Source organism: Mesocricetus auratus, unplaced genomic scaffold, assembly GCF_017639785.1.
Source record: "Mesocricetus auratus isolate SY011 unplaced genomic scaffold, BCM_Maur_2.0 Super-Scaffold_6730, whole genome shotgun sequence".
Lineage (NCBI taxonomy): Eukaryota > Metazoa > Chordata > Mammalia > Rodentia > Cricetidae > Mesocricetus > Mesocricetus auratus.
The window spans coordinates 93,480,072-93,492,601 of record NW_024429184.1 but is presented as its reverse complement, the minus strand read 5'-3'; the positions used below and the strand labels follow the sequence as shown (position 1 = coordinate 93,492,601).

Sequence of the window (12,530 nt, the reverse complement as noted above, 5' to 3'; positions counted from 1 at the left end):
TGTGTGTGTGTGTGTGTGTGTGTGTGTGTGTGTGTGTGTGTGTGTGTGTGTTCCCGCTCATCTGCACCATGGATGACTTCATGCCAGAGTCCTGGTGACACAGGAGGGCTCTAGGCAACAACCTCAAGCAGTCACAGCTGGTGTTCCTTGGGGCGCCTACCCGCCATCCTTTCCACAGATGGGCTGAAGCCCCAGAACAAAGACCCGCCAAAGCCACATAGCAAGCCAGGGCAGGGCCAAGGATGAGAGAACCCTAACTTACAGAGCACAGGCATGGGGGGTGGAGATGCAAGCCACAAGGACTAACAAAAGACAAGTTCTTCACCCCCTCTCCCTGAGCTGCCTGGCTCTGGGATGGATGGGTGGGGCTAGGTGAAGGGCCGCCTCACCCACACTGCCATGGCTCCTTCCAGGCCCCCTGGCTGCCCTGTAGGATATCATTGGATATCCTACTGCCTTTGGATATCATTGGAGCTGGCCACCTCATCCTGCCTGGGCCCATTAGCTTGCTCCCCCTGCTCAGCTTAGAAATGGAGTGAAAATTAATGGAGAGTTAATCAGCTGAGAAAGGGATATTAATAGACTTGCCCCGCCCCCAGCTTTCCCCGGCTCATCTCGGGCTGGAGGAAAAGGAGCCTTTGCAGAAGCCTTAGTGAAATACTCCATTTGGGGACTGGAGTGCCTGGAAGCAGTGGCAGCACTGAGGGCCAGGGGAGCACACAGAGATCCTTGCCTGTGCAAGGGGTCTCCATGCGTTAGGAGACACCGAGGAAGTCACCCACAGCCCAGCACGCCCTTCTTCTAAGAGCGTCCATGAAGTCCCAGAATCTTTAAGGACTGGTGACTTCCTCTATCCTTAACACCAAGAAACAGTGAGACGGTCCCTGTTCCTTCTTCATTGCTCACACGGGGAAACTGAGGCCCTGGAAAAGGGACCTTGCCAAGGCCGCGTATCGTGAAATCGTCAAACATCTGCTTGCTCTAGAACATTAACTAAGTGCCTGTCATACCCTGGCCCCAAGACTTTGGGACATACAGAAAATGGAAAGCAATGCCCATGTCCCCAAATCTTGTCAAACCCTTACAACTATAGTTTGCTCTCCTCTCTCTTAGTTTGTTTCCTGTAGCAACAGTGCCATTAGATTGTCAGAACAGGCACTGGTACAGCATCATGCTGCACGTGCCCTTCCCCCGGTGGGAGGAAACTGTCTGGGTTAATGGCAGAAAGAGGATCAGAACCAGTGGACCCTGGGTCTCAGCTCACGGCCTGGGAAGAGGTCATCACACCTGCTGATTGAACCCTTACCATGTGCAAAGGCTTCAGAAGTGAGCAAACTGATGTCTTCAGGGAGAGGACAGACAGAAGATGGTTGTTCGTGAGCAAAACTAGCCAAATGCCCCAGGAGGAGTGACCCGTGGCTGTATTTATGTGGTGACTGTTTATTAGGGCTGGACACAATGCTAGACACAGACAGGGTGAAGTCCTGGCATACAATTCGCAAACTGAGGACACAGTCCCAGAGGTCATGGAGGGGTAGAGGGATTATGCCACAGAGACGATGATAGTGACAAACTAATCATCACCTGTATAATAGGTGTATTTGTGTGTAACAGCCTGATTGGGGGGAGTGGATATGAAGGGGAGAGGGTGGAGGGATGCCACACAGAAAATGATGGCGACAGTCTAGTCACATCATCACCTGTACAGCAGGAGTATTTGTGTGTAATGGCCTGGTCTGTCATCACCTGTACAGCAGGGGTATTTGTGTGTAATGGCCTGGACTGTCATCACCTGTACAGCAGGGGTGTTTGTGTGTAATGGCCTGGTCTGGGGGAAATGGGTATGATGGGGAGAGGTACTGGTGTAAGAGCTCAGCCCACTGCTCACTGAGCTGCGAGCCTCTGCAGGCTCATTCAGCTCTGAGCCCATTTCACCATGACTTCTCCAGAGGCGGGCAGAGGCTCTGGCTAGGAGAAGTAGTACTTGGGCCCCTGCAGCACTCTGACCTCCCTGGTACATCAGCTCTCTGCAATCTGAAAGCCTTTTTGAGAAAGTAGCCCCTAAGGGAGAGGGAGAAACATTGTTTTGGCACTATGTTTAAGTTTTGTTTTGTTTTTTAGTTTATTTAATGGAGAGGGCTGATGAGACAGTTGGTAAAGCATTTGTCTTGTGAGCAAGCAGACTGAGTTCAAGGCTCAGAACCCACGTTTAAAAAACAAACAAAAACAAAAAACAAAACAAAAGAAGCAAGAGTGGCAACATGTACTTGCTAGTCCAGGGTTAGGGTAGTGGAAACAGGTGAATTCTAGGCCAGTGACAGTGTCTGTCTCCAAAAGCAAGATGTGTCGAGCTTAGTAAGGTGTGGCTTTAATGCCAGCCCTCTTAAGACAGAGCAGATGAATCTCTGCCACTATTACATGGTGAGACCCTGTTTCAAAAACAAACACAGACACAGAGGTTGTCCTCTGGCCTCCACATGCATGTACATGCACACATGTGCATGCTCACGCATGCGCACGCGCGCGCACACACACACACACACACACACACACACACAGAGTCAGAGATCCCAGATAGAGCCAGCCAGGGTCCAACTCTTATAGGATTGGCAAAAGGGTTCCACATAGAAACGCAGGTTATGGGTTCCTGAGCTAGAACCTCTGTCCTGATCCTTCCTAGTTGGGTGAGTTCAGCCAGTCGCTTCAGCTCTCAGACCTTTGTTTTCCCCACCTATAAAATGAGTGATCAATTTATGCAATTTGTAGGTTAGAATAACCTCAAGGAAAATCCCTATTATGCACAAGACTCCATGGTGACGTCCCGACTACCTATACTTTCTTCCCAGTGCTGCAAGCTCCGAGAGACTGCTCCAGGACCACTGTTTCTGTCCTTCCCCTTCCCCCAGCTAAATACAAGAGGCCTTTTCCTGACACCAGCCTCCAGCCATTCTCTGCCCTGCGCCCTGGCCATCCCAGCTGCCAGTTCTGTGTTTGCTAATCTAGGGACATCTCCCCTTCCAGACTTTGAGTCTACTGATACCTCAGCTCCCGACACACAGGGAGCTTGACAGGCTGCTCTGGAAGGACAGACAAGTCTGCAGGACTATCTGAGATGCACAATGACTTACAAGCCCTGCGTGCACATGGGACAGTGCTGCCGGACCTCCACAGTGGCTCACTGAGCCTAGGCTCTTGCCTGTATGGGAAAGATGACGAGGGGAAAAGAACAGTAGATCTGAAGGCTCAATCACCCCGCTTCAACACAGCGAGTCTCATTTCTCTGGGGCCATCCGTGCAGTGCACTCCCCACCCTAACACACATAACACACACAAGCAAAAGTCTGTAGAACTTGTTTTTTTTTAATGATTTATTTTAAGTACATTGGTGTTTTGCCTCTGTGTGTGTGTGTGTGTGTGTGTCTCGGACTCCCAGGAACTGGTGCTATAGACAGTTGTGAGCTGCCATATGGGTGACGGAAATTGAACCTGGGACCTCTGGAAGAACAGCCAGTGCCTTTAACCACTGAGCCATTGCTCTAGCCCCCTGAAGAACTTGCTTTATCCTGAAGAACACCCCAGACATCTCATGCTATTTAGTCTATTGAAGAGACCTTCTTAAATATGAGCCATTATGTGCTGGGGGTTGGGTGCCCCAGCCACTGAGGCTGAAAGTATTCTGCAGGATGGCTGGTTTTGTTGAACCCCTGGGTGTTCTTTCTGGTAAGAGTTGCTGAGAGAACAGAGCAAGGCATCACACACAGGCAGAAACAGTACCGCAGAGATGCTCAGTACCCCAAGCTCCATCCCAGAGTCCTGATCACAAAGTTCAGGCTCAGGAGGCAGACAGAATTTGTATTGCTGACATTGTCATCAAGATTTATTTATTTATATTGGTTTCTCAAGACAGGGCTCTGTAAACTAGACTGGCCTTGAATTCACAGAGATCCTCCTGCCTCTGCCCCCTGAGTGCTGGAAGATTTTTTATATAACTTATTTATGTTTGTGGTGTGTGTGTGTGTGTGTGTGTGTGTGTGTGTGTGTGTGTGTGTGTGTGTAAAAGCCAGCAGAGGGCGTCGCTTCCCCCAGAGCTAGAGTTACAAGTGGTTGTTGAGTGAAGAAAACTAAACTTGAGTCCTCTGGAAGGGCAGCAAGTGCTCTTGACTGCTGGACCACCCACCCAGATCCTGGCTTTTGTTTTTTCCAGATAAGAAGAATTCGCTCATGGAAGGAAGACCAGGCTGGCTTCAAACTCATGGCCACCCTCCTATCTCAGTCTTCCCAGTGCTGGGATTTCCAAGCATGAATCAGGATGCCTGGCTCAGAGTCTGAGTCTAGTCCAGCTACTGAGGAAGTGACTTGCCCAACATCTCAAAGCCTCAGCTTCTCCATTTACAAAGTCAGGAAGTAATGGCAGCTGCCTCGCAGGGAAGGAGGTGAGGATTCAGTGAGATAGGGAGTGGGCACAAAGGACTCAATACCCCAAAGGGGCTTGCTTCTACCTGCGCCTGCAAAGCACAGAGGGGACAGCTTGTTTCCAGACCCTACTTACTGCAGGTGGCAAAGCAGGCCAGGCAAGGGGGGGCTAGAGTTGTCCTAAGCCAGATGTAGATCCAGAGGGGGAAACGGGATCCCAAGGATCTTCATGGGTGGGCGGATGCTGGCCAAGTACAGAACGTGAGGAACAGAGCAGAGGACACATAGCAGTGGGGAGAGGTGGGGCCCACCTGGAAGAGCTCGGAGTCATCAGGGCTGTACTGGCTGGACTCTGTCTCTGAGGTCTCCGGGCACCACTGCAGTTCCCCAAAGTACTCGGCTGAGTCAAAGTCACTGGTGTCCAGCTGGGAGAGGTCGAGCTCTGGCAAGTCAGCACACAACTGTTCCTCCCCGGATTCCCCACCCTGAGGAGACAGGAAGGAAAGAGGTGATCAGAGCTGAGTGTGACCACATTCAGCCAGGAACCCGCTCATTCATAAATCTGTAGATCTGGACCCTCTACCAAAACCCAAACTGGCCAAATAACCAATAAATGCAAAGATCTGCCCCATTCCTTAAAACTGCGGAGGCTACTGGAGGATAAGCTGGGCCCTGCAGCACAAAGCCCCCCCTGCCCTCTTTCCTTTCTCTTTGTACTCCTACACATCCCTCAAAGCCCTGCCCACACGGGGTGTCTTTCTTCTTACTATGACTGCTTCATTGAAAACTTCATTAGAGTCTGTAAACTGTTACCATTTTATATAAGTGCCCCTCACCAGGAAAGTAATGCCTCATAGCTAAAGTCCTTTTTAAAATAATCACAGAACAGAATGAGGAGATAATAATAACGTCTGACACTGAGTGATTCCCAAACTCTTGGGAAACACCTAAGCCCACAGGCACACTGGGGGATTATTTATAATGTAGGATGTATGGAAGACCACCCAGATGGTAAGTTGGAAATAAAACTGTTTGTTACACGCCTCTGTTACAGAATATCACAGAACCTGTTGAAAAGAATAAGGCAGATCTAGGGATTGCCTTGAAGTTGTGCCAGAGAAAAACCTAAGTTTCAGAGCAAACTCACGCAGCAGGCAATCCACATGCACAGGGAGGAAATGGCAATCAAGCTGCAAGCTTTCCCCGGGTAGAATAACATCCATGGAGGCTCACAGGAAGAGGTCTACAGAGCCCCTCACCCACCTGCATCAAGGTGAGGGTGGGAGGAAGTTTGGGGGCTCTGGTAGTAACACCATCATGACCAATGGCTCTCAAAGGACCAGGGCCAGCTACATCCTCGTCTCCTAGGGATTTTATTTTCTTCTCTAAAATCATTTATTTATTTTTATTTTATGTACATTGGTGTTTGGGCCACAGGTATGTCTGTATGAAGACATTGCTTGCCCTGGAACAGGAGTTACAGACAGTTGTGAGTTGCCATGTGGGTGTTGGGAATTGAAAGGGGGTCCTCTGGAAGAGCAGTCACTGCTCCTAACTGCTGGGCCATCTCTCCAGCCCCATCCTGGGAATTTTCTATCAATGCAGACCCTCTACCTCTGCTGAGTCACAAGCTGCCAACTTTCTCACTGGTACCTAAGGTCACCCATCATCAATTATGGGACTGCCCTGAAGATTCAGAAACCCTCGGGGCAGGAGGACAGCACTTTCGAGGGATAGCACAGATTTAAGGAAGGCAGTTGAGGCCTGGCTATCCGGAGTCTACATTTCTACTCATCAGCCACGAGCCTGTTAGGGAAGGTCATGCTCGTGACCCTCTGGAACCCACCTGTCTCACAAACTTGAGCAATTGTGGTGGTGTCCTGTCCAGTAAGCACTCAATAAATGTCACCTAAGGGTGGTGACCTCAGAGAAAGACAATGACCATAATAAAAACAGTAGTGTTCTATGGCAGATGGGTGGCATCGGCTTCAGGGAACAGGAAAAAAAAAAAGACAGGAAGGAAGGAAGGAAGGAAGAAAAGAAAGAAAGAAAAGAAAGGCGAACACGACACTTAAGAAAAATAGGCTTTTTCCTGGCCTTTTCCTAATTGTTCCCACTTAAGAGGCCTCATAAATTATGAATAAATGTATATAATTAGTTCAACTTGAAACAGGAAAAGGGCTTTTACCCAAATTTGGGTCAAACATCTTAATTGGCATTTTGCAAAAATCCTGCCTATGTGGGCAGCATGGGAGCCAACCATTCCCGGCTGAGTCTCAGGCCCAGCAGCTCTGTGCCAGCAAATGCACTCCAGAGACATGTCCCCACCATCCCTGCTCTCCGTCTTCTCCAATACGCATATATCCAGCAGCCCTACGCATTGAGCTGTGAGTTACTCAGAAACACATACTGGAGAATATGCAACAGCCAGGGGTGGGGCAGACAAAATCGACCACAGTCCTCTGAGAGGTGGACCCCCGGGGGCTGAGGGAGGCATGGTATTAGGCAAATCACACAAAAGATATGATTAGAGCCATCACCTCTTATCAGCACAGAAAACTCCAGAAGTAAGCGATTCCTGAGTTTTCAGCTAGGCACCATTCTAAGTAGCATGATGAAATCTTAAGTAGCCAGGCCCAGTCTCTGAGTCCTCCGTGTGTCCAGTGTATCCACAGGGTGTACACTACCCTCCCGTTAGTGTCTCCGGAGCCATCCTCACTACCAGACAGACTGCTGGGGCGTGGCAGTGCTGTGTTCAGTTACCACTCATCTCACAGCAAATGCGCCCACAGTCCAAGAGCAGCAATGGCGCTGTCACAGGGTGCTAACGTGGAGCCATGAAGCACTTCTCGTGGGGGGAAGACAAGCAAGCGGTGCTCTAATCAGGGAAGAGTCCTGTGACAGGTGGGTTAGGATCAGGGAAGAGTCCTGTGACAGGTGGGTTAGGATCAGGGAAGAGAAGAGTCCTGTGACAGGTGGGTTAGGATCAGGGAGGAGTCCTGTGACAGGTGGGTTAGGATCTAAGACACAATCTAAGAATTTGGGGGGGGGGGTAGAAGAAAGCCAGGCTGGGTTTGCTATCACACCTCAAATGTTTACAGCTAGGGTCACATCAGAGAGTGAGGGCTTAGCGATGGCGGAAAGGGCTTCGCATTTTGTACATACGCATAGAAGAAAGAAAGAAAGAAAGAAAGAAAGAAAGAAAGAAAGAAAGAAAGAAAGAAAGAAAGAAAGAAAGAAAGAAAGAAACAACCCTACAGTAGTCAGGGTCTGGTGTAGTCTGGGACCTCGAATACAAACTTCAAGAATAAGAAGGACCACTGTGTGAACTGTGATGATGCCAGCTAGCTTCTGGGCCTAGCTGGGAGTCTGAGGCGGGGGACATGATGCCCTAACTCTGAATCCCTGGAGGAAGCCAGCGCTCTGAGTTACCCAGCTGCTATCACTAAGGATGGGTTCTCACGCCTCAGCGCTTCTGTTCCCTTTGCACCCAGTCTGTGGCAATGCAGATGGCTTTAGCATTTGTGGCTGGTCAGTTGGCGCTGCCGTTGTTATGCCTAGAATAGTTGCGTATAAGTCTCTCCGTGGACATACGTCTTTATTACTCCGGGGTTTATATTAGGTCTGGAGTTGCTGGGTCATTTGGAACATGGGAACTGACTGTTACAGATGGAGGGGGTGAGGTGGGGGCAGATAAGGCTTCCTAATGGAGCAGACAGAAGCCAGGTGGAGCTTTTTCAGGCAGAGGCATAAGTCAGGGCGAAGATGTCCCTGAGGATGAGCCTGGGACATGCTAACATGGAGCCGCGGAGGTGCTGAGGTCAGCAGACTGCAGCTGATTGACAGGAGCTGGGGGATGGCAGGCAGCGGATGGCAAGGCAGGTGGAAGCCGGATCAGGTGGAAGGATCAGGTGGGATTGCAGGAGATTTGAGTTTTACTCTGAGTGTGGAGTGGGTAGGGCCAAGGCAGCAACAGTATTACATTAGGCTGTTGGAGGCATCCAGGAGACAGGAGGTGGCAAGCTGGAGAGCCATCACCTAGGGCCTGCAGAGCAGGAAGGAATTCCCGAAGCTGAGGCAGAAGGGTGTGAGAGAGCAGGGTCTGCTGATTCAGCAGTTGGCTCTTCTGCTATGTCCTTGGTCTCTCTTACCCAGTAACTCAGAGACACTACCTCCATAGCATCTGCTTTTTAGAAACAGCCCTAGAAACGACGTCTAGAGCCCCAGTTCAGACAGGAGTCAGCAGTCCCGAAAGGTGGGTCCGGGCGGTAGATGACCCGGGAGGTAGAAGGACTAGGGTGTGTGGCATAGTGGCTTGGCATCTGCTGTTAGCATGTATAAAGCTCTAGGTTCGGTCCCCAGTACTGCCAAAAGGAAAGAGAAGTACCATGGAGATTCTTCCCAACACATGTCTGCATAGAGAATTCACACACAGCCCTGAGGTCTTCACACATCTGAGATGCTCTGCAGCCGGCTGCTCTGCTGCCCTCACTTTGCAGATGTGCAAACGGAGGCTCACGGTCATCGGGGAGCATCCTTCCTTGGCAACCACACTACCTCCTTCACAAAATGCCCATCAATGCCCATGGTGGCTGCACCTACTGATCCCCATAGCAGCTCAACATACTCAGAGCACAGCCAGCATACAAAAATAAAGAACCTCAGCCCCGTAGTCTTGTCAATTAGGCCCAAGACCACTCTCCAGCTAGAAACCATTAGGCGCTCCGCTAATGGGACATTCTTGGCCTTCTCTGCATTTAGAGGCTTTTGAAGGGGTGCATAAGGTGACCCAGTTCCCGGGGAAAAGTCTCAATTGGGGCTTTCTGGCCCTGTCCTGGTCGCCTGCCTTCTGCAAGCTCTGCTGATAGAGCCAAGAGGTCACATCACAGAACTAATAGCCCCTGCTATTATTGAGTGCTTACTATATGTCAAAAGCCATGCTAAGTGCCTCATACATGCCTTCCCATCAGAATCCTAGAACAACCCAGGAGGGTAGATGCTACTGTCCCCAAGTACCGGGCAAGAGACTAGGGCATGGGGGTCACTTGGGTTTGTTACTGTGACTGCAGTAACAGCATACTACCTGTGTATGGTACAGCAACAACAGAAAATCAGGACCCATAGGCCTGGAGGCTAGCGGGCTGTCATTAGGCTGCCATCTGGGCCCCTCGAAGGCTTTCAAGGAAAAGAACTGCTCTGTTTCAGTCCCCTCTCTTTGTCTTGGAGGTGGCCACCTTCCCTTTCTGCACACATTTCCCCTTTTGATAAGGACACTAGCCACCCAGATCAAGGCCTACCTAATTGATCTCAGTTGAGCTTGATCTTTCCTGTAAACACCTTATCTCCAAATCACCTGGAGAGGTGAGGCTGAGTCAAACCCCAGGCTTTCCTCTAAAAGCCAGTACTACCATCCATTACCATTGGTGAGTGTGAGAGGAATACTGAAGGCTTTGGATGGGGGTTGGGAATGGCCCAAATCACATGGCTGAGCAAAGACAGGTCTGGGGAAAGCGACACTGTACCAACCCCCCCGCTTCCTGTGCACAACTTGTTCCCCCCCATCGGCTCTCCTGTGGAGTTGCTGTGCCAAGTGCCCCTTCCTCCCGCAACACCACACCCCTCATCTGAAAGGGTTGTGGCTTCCTCAAGCCAGGGATATAAATGACCCTGGCAGAGGATTTGCTTCACTCCAGACTCACATAAGTGACTTCACTGGAAGCGTGTGTATCTTGTTGGAAATCAATCCCCTGCTTCAGAAAGAATGCATCGTCGGGAGGGGGGGTGAGGGGTGCTCAATCCAGTTTCCCAGCCTGCGATTAGCAAATCTCCTAGCTTCCTCCACGGCCCAGAGCAAATTCTCAGAATTCCTGAGTGGAAGGGAGGCGGGGTGGCAGGTAGACGCAGGAACAGATTGGGCAGTACTCACATGTGTCTTTTCCTGGATTCTCAGAACTTGAGACTGGACAGATCACAGAAAGATGTGCCCCCCCTTCCTGAATCTTTCATACAATCCTTGAATTTATCAAAAGTCTCAGAGCCACGTAAGCTTTGGGGAGATATTTAGGCTGAACTCAGCAGTAAGTGAAGAAATCAGCAAGTGAATTAGGAATGAACTTCCAGAGTAGAAACCTAAGTACAAAAAGGACTGTACTGAGACGCAGAGCAGCCAGGCAGGCCCTGGCCTTGCTCCTGACCCCGCCTCTGAGATCAAGACAGTGACTTTTGCCGGGTTTTACAGACAAACACTGCCAGTAAGAGGAGTCCTACCTCCCAGGCCTCTTAAAGTAAGGAAGATAGGCCGAGTGCCTAGTACATGCCAGATTCTCCGTGAGTGTCTCAGCATTGCAGACTGCTTTGTGACCCCACAAGTTCATGTTGAAATCCTAATCCCCAAGGTGAAGGATGGCAATGTTAGGAGATGGGCCACTTGGGAGGTGACTGGGTTCATACACAGGGTAGAGCTCTTGTGAGTGAGATTAGTGTCCTCGGAACAAAAAGCCTTAGCAGCCATTACTAATCTATTACAATTAGCCTAGTCTCGACCATGACCCTGAGCCTCCATTCCTTTCTAAGACAGAAGGGAAGGAAATACACACAAGTTCCCCCACAAAAGCCAGTTCCTTTCACAGATATTTGTTTCCTTCTTCTCTGGCAACCCTTCTGCCTCTTACCATTCCCTCCCAAATAGAAGTTCACTGACTATCCTTGGGAGCCTGCTCCTCTCCTAACGCCAGGTGGTTAAAGTAAGCAAGTCTGACCCAGTGAGCCGGACTGGATACAGATTTTGGTGAAGAGGGCTCTGCTGTTCTAGACAGGCTGGCAGCCATCTTTGCCAGTGCCTGGGAACAAAAGCCTAGACTGCAGCAAGCTAAGGCAATGCCGAGCCAAGCAGAAGATGGGGATTCTAACAGAATAATTTACACACTGGATTCAGCTGGCTCTGAACGCAGCGAGTGACTCCCTGTGCTGTACAGTATCGCAAGTAAATAAATCCGCCTTCTACGCTGCATGCAAGTCGGAGTTTGTATCACTTATCAACGACAAAGTGATGGCTAATTCATCTTTCTTACATTTAAAAAAAATCCAATCTTCTTGTTGTCTTCCAAATTAATACAAACCTCCTAAAGAGGAGTCTAGAAGAATAGTAAGAAGCACAGACCAGCTTTACCTCCCTTCCCCCATCATCAGAAATAACACACACACAGAAAGCACAAATGAAAGGGAGAATAAGTAGATAAAATAGAGGAGCTCTAAGCCCTGCATGAACAGTACAGAATTGCCTGAAATCAGAGATCCTAGGAAGGGCCTACCCCTAAACACTCAACACTGAACCCTTGGGCCAGACAACCATGCAAGTACCTGGTCTTGGGCCTGCTGAACATAACGTGATGCTCAACCCTTACAGCCAGGCCCTAGGCTCTAGCCAAGCAAGTGGTGGGGACCCTAGGAGAAGGTCTCCGGGTCTGATGAGAATGGATACTCCAGCTCAGAGAGCAAGACAGGATTCAATTCTCAGAATGGGCCATGAGCCTATCCCTACCAGCTGCAAAGGAGTCAAGGTAGCAGCGTGCTTGGGACAAGGGCTCTGCCCCAGGGACCACCCTGGACAGCAACCTCTCCTCAGCTCTACTCAGAACTCCTTACGACGCTAGTGTTTCTGTCGGTTGTAGGCAACCAACCTAACCTAATGCTCTCAGTCCTTTGGCACGCTGATATGCAGTCTGCAGCTGGCCAGCCAACCAGGTCAGCTGGTGTGCTCCTCCTACCCGGCATAGCCTCGGGGCTCACTCACTTGCTCCCCACAGCCTGTGCTCTATCAGGCAGGGCTTCCTCCCAGCCCATTTGTTACTAGCCTTCCAAACTTTAAATAGTTCTTAACTAGAAAATGCCAGGAGAAAAGAGGGGAGCTTTGTGACAACGAAGGTGTGGGCTGTCGAAGGATCCAAGAAGCTTGAGTTACTAAAACAAACAACAAACAACACTGCTGTCAAATTTTATGCGAATGAGATCCGGATGAAAGACGAGGAGACAGCCGCACCGACTGGCCAGCAAGCATCTAAGAGCCAACTGTGTGGCTCCCCCAGCAGGACACTGGGGCTCCAGCCCTGGGGTGGAGA

At 50.1% G+C, this 12,530-nt stretch overlaps 1 protein-coding gene across 1 annotated transcript in view; it reads right to left on the bottom strand.

Annotated features, from left to right (window-relative positions):
* The window catches only part of Ppargc1b (PPARG coactivator 1 beta), a 109,926-nt gene that overhangs the window by 26,525 nt on the left and 70,871 nt on the right, over positions 1-12,530 (bottom strand). Inside the window, 1 exon segment of the mRNA XM_005074679.4 lies at positions 4,725-4,898. Within this exon segment, the coding sequence (XP_005074736.1) occupies positions 4,725-4,898 (174 nt within the window).